The sequence below is a fragment of the Lycorma delicatula genome, chromosome 4 (assembly GCF_047948215.1).
Source record: "Lycorma delicatula isolate Av1 chromosome 4, ASM4794821v1, whole genome shotgun sequence".
NCBI lineage: Eukaryota > Metazoa > Arthropoda > Insecta > Hemiptera > Fulgoridae > Lycorma > Lycorma delicatula.
This window is the reverse complement of record NC_134458.1, coordinates 67,335,543-67,351,483: the sequence shown is the minus strand read 5'-3', so window position 1 is coordinate 67,351,483 and position 15,941 is coordinate 67,335,543. Positions and strand designations below refer to the sequence as shown.

General features: G+C 27.5%; 2 protein-coding genes across 5 annotated transcripts in view; one reads left to right on the top strand and one right to left on the bottom strand.

Annotated features, from left to right (window-relative positions):
• Nucleotides 1-13,051, top strand: part of LOC142323495 (rhomboid-related protein 2-like) — a 45,533-nt gene extending 32,482 nt beyond the window's left edge. For all 3 annotated transcript variants that reach the window (XM_075363231.1, XM_075363230.1, XM_075363232.1), the window contains exons 6-8: nt 675-888; nt 7,496-7,609; nt 11,002-13,051. In XM_075363231.1, the coding sequence (XP_075219346.1) occupies nt 675-888; nt 7,496-7,609; nt 11,002-11,172 (499 nt within the window). In that variant the 3' untranslated portion in view covers nt 11,173-13,051. The remainder of the gene's footprint in view (nt 1-674; nt 889-7,495; nt 7,610-11,001) is intronic.
• Nucleotides 5,276-15,941, bottom strand: part of LOC142323494 (rhomboid-related protein 3-like) — a 68,960-nt gene continuing 58,294 nt past the window's right edge. Inside the window, exon 8 of one of the 2 annotated variants that reach the window (XM_075363229.1) lies at nt 5,276-7,046. In XM_075363229.1, the coding sequence (XP_075219344.1) occupies nt 7,038-7,046 (9 nt within the window). In that variant the 3' untranslated portion in view covers nt 5,276-7,037. The remainder of the gene's footprint in view (nt 7,047-15,941) is intronic. The other variant, XM_075363226.1, reaches the window with a different exon arrangement.

Below are 15,941 nucleotides of genomic sequence, written 5' to 3'. Positions count from 1 at the left end.
AGCATAAGCGTGCGCATATGCCAGCATGACATTTTAAATTTTCTTTTGGCATATAATTTTTACTGAACTGGCACTAGCTGTGTAATATTAGTATTGAAATGGTCACATACACTCATATATTTCTGCTTCGATTCATTTTAGTAGAATGGTGGAATTTTTAATTTAAAGATTCTAATTTTCAATAGGGCTGGCAGAAAGTTGACTTTAGTCAGCTGTTGTTAGAAATAAAAGGAGGAATAAGAAGAATGTAAGTAAATATATATATATATATATATATATGTTAAAACTTGTCTATGTGTGTTACAGTTAATAATTATTAACAAAAATCTCTTGTGAACCTAAAAAAATAACAATATTAATGTAAATTTACTGATTTATTTAAAGAGCTTTTAGATTCCATGGGTTGTAATGATCATGACAGTTATCAACTTCCATAAGTAGCCATGATAATGACTACTTGATAAAGCATTTTATAATTGATGATGAAAAACCGGTTTCAGAAAGCTTTATGTAGATTAGTAAGTTTACATTAAGTTTGCTATTTTGATTTGTTCTTAGGTAATGTTTGCCAATAAAATATATTTAATTTTGTATTATAATATATATATATATATATAAAATGTTTTTATAGGTACAGCATACAAAAAAATATTTATTTTAATCTTCTGTTGCAGCTTTTTTCATTTATTTGTCAATGTAACTGTTCAGTTATTGCTTGGAATTCCACTGGAGATGGTTCATCATTGGTGGCGTGTTCTGATTATTTATTTAGCCGGGGTTCTTGCTGGTTCTCTTGGAACATCAGTCTTTGATCCAACAACATCTTTAGTCGGTGCCTCTGGTGGTGTATATGCTATAATTACAGCCCATTTATCTACTATTATTCTTGTAAGTATTGGTTTTTTTTGTGTATAATTATGTATTTTGCTTTCTTTTATGAAAATAAGTTATATTTTTTTAGATTCTATTTTAAATTTTTTACTTAATTTCAAAATTACATTTAAACTAACTTTTGCTGTAATTTTGTAAGTATGATGTTCCTTATTTTGCAACTTTGATTTTAAAATAAATTGTGATTCACTGAACATCTTATTACAGAGTTAATTTTTCTGACAGATTTGGTGGATTACTATTTTTAGCCTATTTGGTTGTTTCATAACTTATGGACAAGAGGACAGAAAATCATTTTAAACATCTCTTGGTGAAATAGTATGACCTACAACTCAATATCAAAAGATTAACTGCTTATATTTCTCAACAGAACTTATTTAGTTACTTGGAGACCAAGCTCCAAATCCTGTTAGCTGAGCTAATACACTGTTTCCACATACATGGAACTTGGCTCCAGGCAATATTATTTGAGCACTGCTTCAGATTTTTTTTGAAACCAGAAGTATTAAAAAAGAGAAATTTATTTATTTTACACTTCAGGTTTGTAGTAACCATTATTGTATGTCATTATTAAACTTTTTAACCCTGTGATTTTTAACATATGTTGCGTAGAAAAATTGACATTGTACCCTGATTTTGAGGTCATTGATTTGAGTTGTTAATAAGTGATATTAGAAGTATTTCACTAGAGTTTTTTAGTTTTTGTATTTGGCTTTTATCCTTAAATGTACAATTTAATTTGCTAGTAATTAGCTTTTAAACATAACTCTTTATTTGCAGGTGGTTGCATATGGTATATGTGTTGATGTAAGATAATATGTGATAAGGTAATTATGTGCTAATTGAAGTTAGGAGCATATAACTTAAGACTTTTATTATTGTTATTTGAGCAAAGGTTTCTTTTTTTTCATTATTCCTCTAATTTAAAACATTGTCCTTAACATTAGATGTATGACAATTCATTATTTGACTTATGTAGAGTAACCTACAACTATTTTGCTTAAGCTTTTGCTCACTTCTGCAATGTAGTATTTTATTTGAAAGTTTAATATTTAATGGTTCTGTGAATGTAAATGTGAGTGTAAGTTAGTTTTTTTTCAGTTAGAAGAAATTTAATGAGTATATAATCTTGTTTTAGTATATTTTACATGAGCTTATTGCTCTTTTTTACCACAAGAATGTCAAAGTAGAAATTAATTTTTTTTGTGATTTTTAATGTTAACAACTTAACCATACTTTCAAATCCAACTTATTTGCTTTTTATTAGATTGTATAGATAATATTGACATATGTACAGTAATATTAGTCTAGTATTCTGCCTTACAGCAGGTTTTCACCATGATGGAAAGAGGAAATGTTGTGCCACATAGATGAACAAATGGTGAGCTAAAGCGAATGGCAGTGCACATGATGTCATATCTGAATTATTACAATAAATTAGCTATTCATTTAATACTGTTGAGTAGTATTTTTGCATAAATAATAATATTTTACTTACTATTTAAAGAATGTTTTGACACCAACCAGTGTACATTGAAAAAAAAATGGGCAGTAATACTTTTTATAAAGAATTTATCAAGTACTGGTTTATTACAAACACAGTAATACAATAAAACATTTAAACTCATAATATAATTTGTATTTAGATACATTTACTATAGCAGGCTAATTTAAAACAATGTTGTATGCTACATTAATTTGTAAATTATTCCAAAAATATAATAAAAGTGGAAGTTAAATTTAATTTACTTAGCAGATCTTTTATTAGTTTCATGCATCAGATTATTATTTTGATATTTCTGGAGTTATTGTGTTTCAATTTAACTTAATTAAAAACTTAAGTTACTTGGTGTTTCTTATTTAATATTTGAATTAATGTTTATCTGTCAAACTAAAATAGAAAATAATACTGAATAATATTTAATACATTATATCACGTTCAGAAATAAAACCAGAAAAAGTTAGGAAGATTAAATTAATTATTAGACACATTGATTTTGCAAAACAATGCACACAAACTACCATATTTTCAAAATTGCATACAGGATGAAACAAATTATTAAAATTGAAATTTATTTATCTGCTTTTGCCTTTTTGTTGTCTCTTGTGTCGACTTACAATTTGTGGTTAATATTCTTCAAGTCTTATAAATTTTCTCACTGCTGATGGTGTTGAAATTACTTCTTCAGTGATATTTGGAATTGTGTGTTTACCTATCAACTACTTCTTTCACCTTTCTTAAAATAGATTTCTTTCTAAATAATTTTTGCCCAAGAAATATTTAAGCAGTTCTGTACCTCTTGTGCAAAGTTAAAAAAAATCTGTGATGGGAAACGTCAATCCAATTTTTTAAACAGTCTCTATCCAATAGACTTTTGAAACTTTTGATTAATTTTTCACTCAAGATTCAGGAATGTACTTTTTAATTTGACGGCTAGATACAAATTGAGCATGTGAGACTTAATAAGCCAATGGGCTTATTAAGTCATCACCTTCTTTATATTCATGTACTTTTATTGTATTTCATCAAGATGTTTTATGAAAACTGTCAGTTTGAAAAGATTATTTTTATTAGAAATTGAATTTAAATTTGAAAATGCAGCAGCAGTTGAGCATACTTAGTCATTGTCACTAAGTGGAGAATGAGGTGAATGTTCAGAATCTTTTGCTCTCTTAAACATTCCTCTTTATTTGGTTGTCTGATTTGTTTAACCCTGAATGTTTCACAGAACATTTTCCTGTGACAAACCACCTGTCTGTGTATAAATTTTAAATGGTTAGAATGATTGTGCATGTGACTTATTTCTCTGATAAATGAAAACAAATTTGTCTAAAATGTCCTGGTTCAATTTTCAAGTAATTCATATTCTTTGTGTAAATATTGAAAAAGACCTTTTAAAGAGCAAATTAAAATTAGAATTTGATTTTGAATTGGCAGTTCACTTTTGGAACAGTACCAAAATTATATGTTTAAAATTAAAGGAGGACAACAAAATTTTCCGACTACTTCGCAGCGAGCTAAGGATCAATAATGGATACTCTTATAATGCTGATAATAATTCCATTTTATTCTGAATGTATAAATTTAAACCAAGCACTTTCTTTTCAACTTCAGAACTGTAAGGATCTTTCAGATTAAAAATGTCAAATTGATCACAGTTTTACAACATTGTTTGTTGATTCGTATCCATTTTTTACTAATTATTTTTCACCATAAAATTGGAGCACTATTGATGTTGAGTATAAAAAGCAAAATGCAGCTAATTTACTGGTTCGCTGATTGTCAAGAAATATATGTTCATTGTGTAATTTGAAAACTACTTTTAGATCTGATTCTAAAGAAACATTAGATTTCTAATAAAATCATGTTTTGAAGCTAGTGTTCCATTTTGTGACTTAAAGACATTAGCAACGTTGTGATTTGTAGCCAGTTTTAATAAATGAGGCAAGTTAGCAAACAAGAAAACTGGTTTTTGACCTAAGGATTTTTTTTTTTAAAAACTACTGAGAGATATTTAATTCTTTCCACGGAGTACAGCTCCTGTCATCCATATCAGAAGTTATTAACAAAACTCTAATGCCTGCCATTTCTAATTAAAAAAAATATATTTTCTACAAACTTCTTGTTTATTAAACAATTGAGATTGAAATAAATTGATTGTTTCTATTTATATGGAAGACTAACCATAGTTATGTTTTTGTGAGGGCCCAGTTACGTTTGTTCAATCAAAGCAAACTTGTTTTTCAGCTTCAATTCATTGAAAAAACAATTTTTTTGAAATTGTACTAGGTATAAGCTCTTCTTCATCAGTATCAAAATTAGATGTTTAAAGTTACAGATGGACAGTGAAATTTTCTGTCTTTTCTGCAGCGAGCTGAGGGTCTGTAATATATAACCAAGTTTATTATGTCGGAAAAGGAATGGTACTTAATATCACTTCTTTTAATCTTTCTGTTGGTATTAAAACATATGTAATCTGCACTATTAGGCATTTTCCAGTTAAAAAGTAGGTAATTTATTATATAAAAGCCTAATGCAATATAGTTAAAAATTAAAAACATGTTATACTAAAACATGTTTAGAATATTTTTTCAGTTACAACCCTAATTTACTGCTGATTATGAAGATGAAGAGTTAACAAATTAGCCGTAAAATACTTTTAGAATAAAGACTGTACAATAGAAATTACAACAAATTAGAAAACTTGTAAAAATTACTTACTTAAATTAATAATGTAATAGCCTAAGGCTAACTTTATTAGAGCAATTATTTAAATAATCGTTGCTACTAAATGAATAATGAACAGTACAATAAACAATCACTACTTATATTTTTCACCAATAAGTAATATGAAGCAGTAATGAAAAAATAAATATTGCACTGAAAGAAAGTGATTCGTATTTAACACATAATTCAAGACATAACACTATAAAAATAAAGACAAAATGTTTAGGTAATTATTTAGTTGAGGTGCCTTACCCCGAAATCACAAAAAACTTATCAAATCGTTGTAAAATCTTTTGACATGTATATTATGATAGAAAGGAAGTGTTGGAAAAGTAGATATTTGAATATTGCCACACTCAATAATGCAGATTCTCACCTCCGGGTAATGTAGAATTCTTTCTTATTCACTACACTATTTTTATTATTTATAACTTATTCATTACATTAGATTGTCTGCTATTCTCACATGGCATCTAAGTTTCCTGAGTTTTTCTTTATAGAATTTACAGTGTCCAGTAAGTAAATGTGAACTACAATGGATGAAAAAAAAATCTGCTGGATCTGAAATGTATATGTAGAAATTGTGAATTTACATTTATTACACTATTTAATTCTCTTAGTTGGTTGATATTGTGAGACAATTTTTTTACAATCATGGCATTTTGCCAAAACAGAGACAATGTCCATTGTGTAATAACGAAATGAAGCTGAATGAAGATCAACACATTTTCCGTTGTAGAAAACACCTTCGTGTACTTAACACACATAAGAAATATGAAAGTAAATAGTGTAATGTAGCCATTTTGCAATACACCAATAGATGATTAGCCACCGCAAGATTAGAATTACCGTTATTTTACGTTTCTCCATAATATGGTGTGTAATAAAGCCACCTCGGCAAGATATGTTGTGTAATGAGCTAAATTTATCGTCTAGTACTGTGGTAGATTGGAGAAATTATTTTCAGAAAATTTGTTTTGAATATTTGTGTACTAATTCGAAAAAGGTTGGAGGAGTAGGCAAAGTTGTAGAAATTGATGAATCCAAAATCGGTAAACGAAAATATAATTGCGGCAGAATTATAAATGTAAATTGGATATTTGGTGGAGTACAATGAGACACAAAAGAAGTTTTCATGGTTCCAGTACCAACATGTGATGAGGAAACTTTGCTCCGCTTTATAAAGGACTATGTGCACCCAGGTACTACAATTATTAGTGACTGTTGGAAATCTTATGATTGTTTACAAAAAGGAGGCTTCCAACACTTAACTGTGAATCATTCATACAATTTTATAGATCCAGACACTGGGGCACATACGCAGACAATCGAACGTCAATGGAGGGAAGTAAGAAGCAATGTGCTGCATTATGGAAATTCCAAACACCATTTCCATGGACATATGGCCAAACTTTTATTTAAAAGGAAGTATTGTGATTATAAAACACGATTTCACCATTTATGGCGAATTATAAGTGAGATACACGTTGATTCAGCAAATCGCATGTGTGATGATTCTGCAGAAGTATCGTCGCAGTCTGATTCAGATTAACAATTTCTAATTTATTTTCATGTTTGTATCTTTAAATATAATGTTTCACTATAAGTATTTTTTTCGATTTTCATTGTGTTATTTATATCACTATGTAAATTTACTAATTTTTTATTTTTCAACACCCAAAATACATCATTAAATGAATAAACATTAATTTTGAATGAATTTGATATGTTTTTTTTGTGATTTCAGGGTGAGGTACCTCAACTAAATAATTACCAATGTTTATTTCATCCATATATAAAGACATGACATAATTATTTTGAGATAGTTTACCAAGTTTGGATTTTCTCCAGTGTGATACTAGCAGTCCCTCACTCTACATGTATTATGGCACACCTTTTCCTCCTTACATCATGGTTTTCACATCATCTGGTAAACAAAAAACAAAAGTACTGATTTTTTGAGTCATTAAATGAGCCTCTACACAATGGCGATGCACCAAGAATGTAGAGAAGATATCAAGATGTACATGTAATGGTGGCTGTCTAACTGCCTGTCGAGTGACTTAAGTTTTTTATAATTTTTACCAATATTGCTTTACTTTTAGACAAATTTCCCTGTCAACAGAAATTATTTGGATAATATTTAACAATTTTATCTAAGTTTGGGTATCGTCTATGTTTTATCAATCGCCCATTACTACAATCATAGATTTAATTCACAATTTTCCCCAGTTAAATAGCATATTTAAAAAAATATGAACTTGTTTTAATTAAAAAATAAATGTTATATATTTGGAATGTATAAAAAATAAGCTTCAGTTAATAAAAAATTAATAATTTTAAACATAAATATTTTTTATAATTTTTTTTTTTTAGAATTGGTCTGAGATGGAGCATGCAGGATGGCAGCTTACTATATTCTTAATACTGATGGTTGTGGATTTTGGACAGTTTATCTATTATCGATATTTCTTACAAGTAGATCTCAGGGTATCTATTGTTTTTATTTAAAATTGTTTTACTTACTGCTTATATCTCTTCTTATGTGAAAGAAAAGTGTGGTACTAATTATTTAAAAATACGAGGGTGAATCAAATATAAACCAGAATTTTTGTTGTCATTGAAGCACAGCTAATGGAGAGGGGTGTGGCTTCTCACTGTTGTACGTAGGGATGCATGGAGGAGATCCCACTCTTAGAAAGCCAGCTCTGTACTTTTTTCTAGTCAGTATCGCAATGTCAGAGCAGGAGGTATCGCATGTTATGCAACGTATTGTTATTAAATTTCTCATGGCAGTGAATGTGAAACCATCTGAAATTTTGAGAAGACTTCAGGCACAGTTTGGGGACAACTCACTTAAAAACACTCAAGTGTATGATTGGCATAAGTGATTTTCAGAAGGAGGAGAACCAGTTGAAAATGAAGGTCACAATGTTACCCAAGGACAAGTGTTACTGTTGAAAACATTCTCATGGTTCATCACCTTATCGAGGACGACTGCCAATTAACAATTGCAGAAATTGCTTCTGAGATTGGAATAAACTATGGCAGTGCTCAGGCAATCATTACTGGCGATCTTGGATTTAAAAAAATGGTAGCACGATGGGTCCCTTGTCTTCTCACCGAAGGTCAGAATCTCTATCGGCTAGAGGTGTGCCAGTGGTTGTTGAGTTGTTAGCAAGCTGAAGGAGAATTTTTTTTTCATTGAATCATGACCTGCGATGAAGCTTGGGTGCACCTTTTCACCCCAGAATCAAAACAGGCAAGTATGGAATGGCGAAAAAAGGGAGAAACTGCATCCATTAAAGCCAAAACTTGACTGTCAGCTGGAAAGGTTCTGGCTACATTATTTTTTTATTTCAAAGGAGTTTTGCATATTGATTTTCTCCATGAACATTGTACAGAGAATTCTACTTACTACTCCAGTATTCACTTTTAGACGAAGCAAAACTCACATATTGTCAAAAAAAAACATCAATTTCCAATCCAAGACGTCATTCTGCTTCATGACAATGCTCAGTCCCATACTGCGGCTCAAACTCAAGAAAAGATTACATCTTAATTCTGGACTGCACTGGAGCACCCTTCATACAGTCCGGACTTATTGTCCTGCGATTATCATTTGTTTGGGCTAATTAAAGAGGCACTTGGAGGACAGAAATTTGAAGACTATGCTGCTGTTGAAGCATTCATGTGCAATTGGTTGGCATCATGTCCACCTTCATTTTATGATAGTGGAATCAAAAAGCTACTTATTTGCTGGGAAAGATGTGTTTCCAAAAGAAGAAATTATGTAGAAAAATAATATTGCAAGTATTTATTTTTATTGTCCTTCAATAACTTATAAAACAAAAATTCGGGTTTATGTTTGATTTACTCTCATAATTAAATAATATTTAAATAATTTTGATTGAAAAAGCAATATATATGTACAGTTCTGGACTGTCCTTGTGCTAACAAACTTGTATTGGTGGTACTTTTTTTCTATCATATTAGTGAACCCATCTTGCTTAATATTTTTTACCTTTATTGTTAGTTTGTGTAAGATAAGGTGAGGATGCATTGATGATGTTGCTTTCATGGACTCCTACTTCATTCTATAAAAATAACTCTGTCAACAATGTTGGAGTACTTTCTTTCTTGACATTTGAATGGAACATATATTTTAACTCTTCATTCATTAATAAAGTTAACATTTGCTTCTTACTTTGTCAACTTACTTAAATTATTTAGGAAGCTATCATAGAATAAATTTAAAGTCAGTGGTTTAGCAGTAAAATGTTAGAAAATTTACTGAAATTGAATATGTAGGTGTGGAGGTCTGTTATTCCCTATTTATGTGAAGGATTGAAATATTCTTCTCTCTCATAATGCCTCCTGTAGAGAAAAGTAATAATTACATTCTAGCTGAAATTTGTAAAATTTTACTAAAATTCTTAATTATTCTCAAAATTAATTAGTAATTTGAGCTAGCTTTAAGCCTAACTAATCTGACTTTCACTGACAAAGACCAATTTAACAAATGAAGTAATTTATTTTAAATTATTAAAATTATTTTAAAAATATTGATTTTATTTTTTAACTTAAATATTTTCAGATTGAAGGAAATTTTTTGGTGCTCATTGGAATACATCCTAAGACAATTCTTTTCCAAAGAATTTTTATAAGTTTGTATGTTAAGAAAATAATTTAGATGTGCACAGTTGAGATCCTTAAGATCACAGATTGACAAATATTATCCAAATTAGTTTTATGAAAATTACATATGTTTGCGGCTGTTATAAGTAGTACAATCAGCTGTTATTCAGGAAGTACTAAACTGAATGTTCGTAAGTCAAAACCTGTAAAAGTGGGAGTTTAGTTTCAGTCAATCTCCTTCAGTCTCTTCCAAGGTGGACTTGTCAGTTAAGTTTCTTAAAGATTAAAAATTGTAAAGAAGTTAAATTCAAATTAATATATCTAAATTTCATCAACCAAAACAACTTATTAGGCAAACACATCATAGGTTGACTGTATTATTCAATTCAAGTTGAATTAATCATGTTATTATTTCAATAAAGGGGATTTCCTAACCAATTAAGATGGGTTTTATTAATGACAGTGCTTTCAGTAATTCAGCTGAAAAAAAACTGCATTATTAGTTTGCAAGATCATCTGGAATTAAAATTATTATTAATATAAGTAAGTCATTTACTGCCTAATAATTTTACTGTCTCACATTTCTTCATGCTGTTAAAATGACTTCTTTTTCAATCATACTTCTGTAGAACATTTTATTGATCATCATATAAACAATAACATAATTCATATTGCATTGTTTGGTTTCTGTTAAGAAACTGGATACATTTGCATTCTGCTGGGAATTTATTTTTTGTAAACAAATAATGACATAAATAACATATTTATATCACGTAATAACATCATACTGATTTTTATCAAATAAATAATGTAATTTATGTTGCGTTGTTTGGATTCTGTTGAGAAACCAGATAAATGCGTGTGCACTGTGCCAGATATATGTATTTTTTTCATGTTATGACTGTTTTTCAAAATATTTGTTGTAGCATTCTTTATTATATTAATGGTACACAGTAAATAAGTTCTAATTTACTGTATTGTGTGTCCATATATTCAAAATATTTTGTATTACTATGCAAGCATATTCCTTTCATATTTATTTTGTACTGATATTAGTTAAAAATTATTATTTTTGGTTATTTTTCAATTCATGGCAATGTCTTCCAAAGAGTTACTATTGCTTATAACCTGAGATTTAGAATTGTCTCTCTTAGGAGGGATGAAAACAAGAATCTTTGTATTAAAATGTAGGATAAATGTTCTAAGATGATTTGTTTGTTTTACTTATTATTTTTTATTTACAGATTGGTTATGAAGCACATTTAGCAGGTGCAGTAGCTGGGTTGCTGGTGGGTGTATATGTGTTAAGAAACCTTGAAGTGCACTCTTGGGAGAAGGTTCTTAAGTGGATATGTTTTGCTTTGTATATAGTTCTAACTGCTCTTGCTGTTTTCTATAATATTTTTTACCTTTAATTTATTTGCATTATTTATTTATAAATAGATTTATTTTTTTATGTCGTAAATGTATTTAAAAAAACTTTGGTCATTGTATTGTAAAATTTTATAATTTATCTATTTGTTATTAATTTATAGTTTATGTAAAAATGAAAGATTTTTCTTTCAATGTTTTATGCATGTAGTAGTTTTTCTACGTTTTTTTTAAATTTTTTTATAGCATAAAATTTTCTGTTATTGCCAAAAAAATATTACTGTATTTATAAACATGGCTTTTTTATCAACTTCATACAGCAGTTTTATTTTCCAAAATGTTATTTCCTGAGTTGTTCTATCTCAGTTTTGAAACTGTTGCCATCTAAGGGATACAGTTAGTAAAATAATTAAATTTATTTTTCTGTATAACCATGCTTCGGTTTCTAAATTTGGTATATATGTTGTATTAAAAAAATGTTTTCGTCACAGTCCATCAATGTTTTGGAGTATTTTTTATATATTTTAATAGTGGAGTACATTACAGTTTCTGGATGACATGCAAGAGTACTAAAAAAAAATTCTTTTAATTTTTTTTTTTTACATAATTCTAAAATTTGTGGAAAAATAAATAAAAATAATTGTACAATTTTATTATAAAATTGCTTTGATTATTGATAAAATTACCCGAGTATTAGTAAAACTATTTTCATTGCAAATGATTTTTTTCTTTGTTGTAAAAACTATACTGATACCTGAAACCATATTTTATAATTGTACTCCAATATCAGTTTTAAATTGAATGTGTATTTCCGAAATGTGGGACTAAAAAAATCTCTTTTATTTTAATTTTTATACTGTAGTGTTGTATAAGCTGAACTTAAGACTGTATTTTTTTAATAAAAAAAAAAATATATATATATATCATTTGATAAGAAAAGTCTTTCATTTAAGTATTTGCCAATAAGTGTTCTTGTAATTTCTGTTTGTAAGTAAAAAAGATTTAGTATTTATTTTAAATCATAATTTATGTATAAAAGTATTGCTTTTAGTTTGTAATCATATCACAAAGTAGTGATTTATTTATATGTATTTTTTACACAGGGATGATGCCATTTATACCAAAGTATGTTATTAATGGTTATGAATTCTAAATTAGTAGTTGCATGACAAGTTATGTTAACTTTTTTTGTTGGTTTCTAATGCTGTGGTTTTGAAGACTGGAAGAAATTTGAACCAAATATGTTACAAGAATATTTAAGATTTTTTTACCTAAATCTTTACCATTAGATCAAATTTTTGATGAATCAGAGCTTTAGTCTACTGACCAATAGTGGCAGACTTAATATGTCGATTGCTTTTATTTAATGTACCTGTCTTTATCAGATTTTTTATATTTAAATGTGTGTACCAGCGAGATTACTAGAGCCTTTTTTATCTACAGTCTTTCTAGATGTTTATCTATTTCATATGCAGTGTAAATTTTGTCATTTAGTGTAACTATTATTGATGAAATATACATGAAAGTACATTATTCACAATATTATAATGCTTTGTTGTTTACAGTTTTATTTATTTAATCATTTTTTGTTGCTATTTTTTTATCTTTACTCTTCTCAACTTTTAGTACCCTTAGTGATCAATATTTTTATTTTTTTTTACAGATAAAATATTTTTATTATATTAATTAAATGTTGCATTAGAAAAAAAATTGTTTTTTTTTTTAAGTTTACTTGCTTATATATTTTATTTTCAAAAACCATAAACCACAAAGAATAAAAAGTATGTTTTATAAACGTGAAGTAATTGTAAATATAACCACCGGTGTATAAAAGAGTTCTGCATTTATTTTTACTAAATCATGACTACTTTTGAAGTAATCATTTGTTTTCAGAGCCTTTTTATCCTTTTAATTAATTAAATGAGTCGCATACTTCTTATTTAATAATTTAAAAAGTAAAAAACATATTTACTGTTAATTTCCTTTATTAATGAAGAGAAATGAAATTACTTGTGTGTTATTGCTTTATTACAAATTTAATCTTTTACAGTTTTACATTTTATTCACTTTTTGGTTTCAAGGCCCAAATGCTTTTATTAAAATTTGTTTTGATATATGATGTTTTTTACATCTGATTTTTTTTATGTTTAGTTTCTCTATACAGATTTCAAGCAGGATTGAGTTCTAAATTTAATTATAAATATGTTTAGTCATATCATAAATAGAAAAGGTAAAATAAAAAATACATTTTAAATGTACCATTGTGACCAGTAGGAAGAGACATTTAAAAGTGTTTGGCTTTGTTTGTTTTTAGATATTTGTTGTTTTGTATAAAATTCTTCTACATTACATGTGTATCATGCGATTTTCATCCTGATGTTGTGTGGTGGTTCAATTATAATCATCAAGTACATAGGTGTATGAACTGATTGAGATTACAGATATACACATGTACATATACTATAGATATTTACCATGTAATCTTTTAATGAAGATCAGTGACAAATACTATGGAGAATGTGTAGGCAAATGATCATCTTATAAACTTAAGTAAAATTATTTTGGAGTTAAATTTTCTCTTAAAAAATAAAGATATGTAAAAATTTTACCTCCAATTCTGCACCATTATATTTAGATGTTTTACTGTAGCGTTGAAAAGTCACACATTTCAGAAAAGTCAGTTTGTGTGTCACACAAACAGATGATCGTGTCACATTTCTAATAGTATTCATATTGTTTAAGGCCTAAAGATGATTTAATTGCTTTGAAAGTAGTGATCATTTGAAAAAACCCATCAACTCTAATGTGCATAATTTTTTTTATTTTGTAACCAGTATTAAAATCTGTGAACTGCTCAGTATTGATGTACTTCTGATAGAATTTTAAATATAGTTCTTAAGGTGTAACATTTATCTTGAGAGTTACCATAGATTCATTGCTGATGGTTACTCTCGCTTAGTTATCAAAGTTTTTTCAAAAGCACTTACATAAAAGCATTTTATGTTATAAAATGACAACAGTATTGACATTACAGAACAATTAGTAAGTATAGCTAATATAATGTTATAAAATCATAAACTGTGATTCAGTTGTTTACTTTAGGTTAAATAAATAAATATAAAAAATAATATTTCATATTTTAATTTATTATCATTAGGAATGCTGCTGATGCACACTAGTATACAAGATGATTTTGTTGTTTTCATTTTAGACTGTATTAGATTTTCATATATTATGTATGACAAATTTTTTTTTATTGTATACAATTTTTTTATTATATAAAAATAATTATATTTTTATTTATATTTTATTATTATATTTCTTATATAATTATATTTTTATAATGTAAAATATTTTGTTAATCTTTTAGTTTTTTAAATAATTTCATTTAGCTAGAACAAATATTCTGTATTTTTTATACAGACAACTATTTAGAAAAGCAAAATTATATCAGTTTTTATATTTTATTTTATAAGGAAATGAAGTAATGGCATTTTTATTTATTACCGATCTATAAATGTATGATGTAGGAACAGTGAGTGAATAAAGTTAACCATATTTTTTTTTACAGTGTAAGCCGGTATAAATGTTGTGCCAATAATCTTTAAAATTACCTTGGCAAATCGACCTGTCAAGATATCCAGTCTTTGTGGTGGGGAATAGGGTCTTCACCTTTCACCATGAAGTTGTGAGTTCAAATCCTGGCCAAACTTGGCCTTCATTAATATGATACAAAATTTATTTCTTATCACAGTAAAATAAGTTAGTGTAACAAAAAAAATTAATGATGTGTCTGATCATCAAATATTCAGTTTTAATGTCTAAATATTTAGCTGTACCTCAAACTGTAAAGTAATTTATTTTTATAATAGCAATTAATTATCTATTGATAACTTTTTCAATCAATTTTTTAATATTGAACTCCACTGATTGTCTGACTGGATACCTAGTACTTAGGTTCAATTGCATGTAATTTATACTTAAAGGATAAATATAAAATAATATTTTATCTTGCAAAATGAGTAAAAGTAATTCAACCTGTTGAAATCGATAACAGATTCAACTAATCATGTTTTATGATATGCATTGTGGGTAATTATATAATTCAAATACTCTTTAAAAGAGAGCAGATTCAAGAACCCATTAATAAAAAGGTTGAAATATTTTTGTTTTATATATTGAGGAAAATTTTTTTGTCACTATAACAAATTTTTATGGTTGTTAAAAATTGTAGTTTTTTTTTAAATAGAGAAATCTTACGTTTTTTTTTGTTTTTTCTCATATTATCCTGGTCATTGGTTTATAAACATTGCTTAAAATGAATCTGAATGCTTTTTTTCTCATTTGTTAGATAAAAAAAACAATGGAAAAGACTGAAACATTATTATTAATTTGAATTACACTGGGAACAGTTTATCCAAACTTTTGCTGATCTGGTAAAGTGTAGTCATATCAAGTTATGCACTAGGTTATTATCATTTTGTAATAAGGTTTAAATCACTTTTTAAAAGCTTGCAGCTCTAGGTATAACACTTCATATGAAACGTTAAGCAAATATGAAATAATTAATTTCCTACAATTTAAGTATTCTTACCAGAAATATATTAAGCAACCAGGTAATTGGAAAATAAAATGTAGGTTAAATAAATAATTTTTTTTAAATTTCCTTTACTGGTGTAAATAAATAAAAAAATTAATCTGATGGATAGTTATACTGTTGTATGACTATCCATTATACAACATTTTGTGTTTTAGAATTTTTAGCAACACTTGATGTACTTTTTAAAAAGATAACATAGTCATATAAAAAATC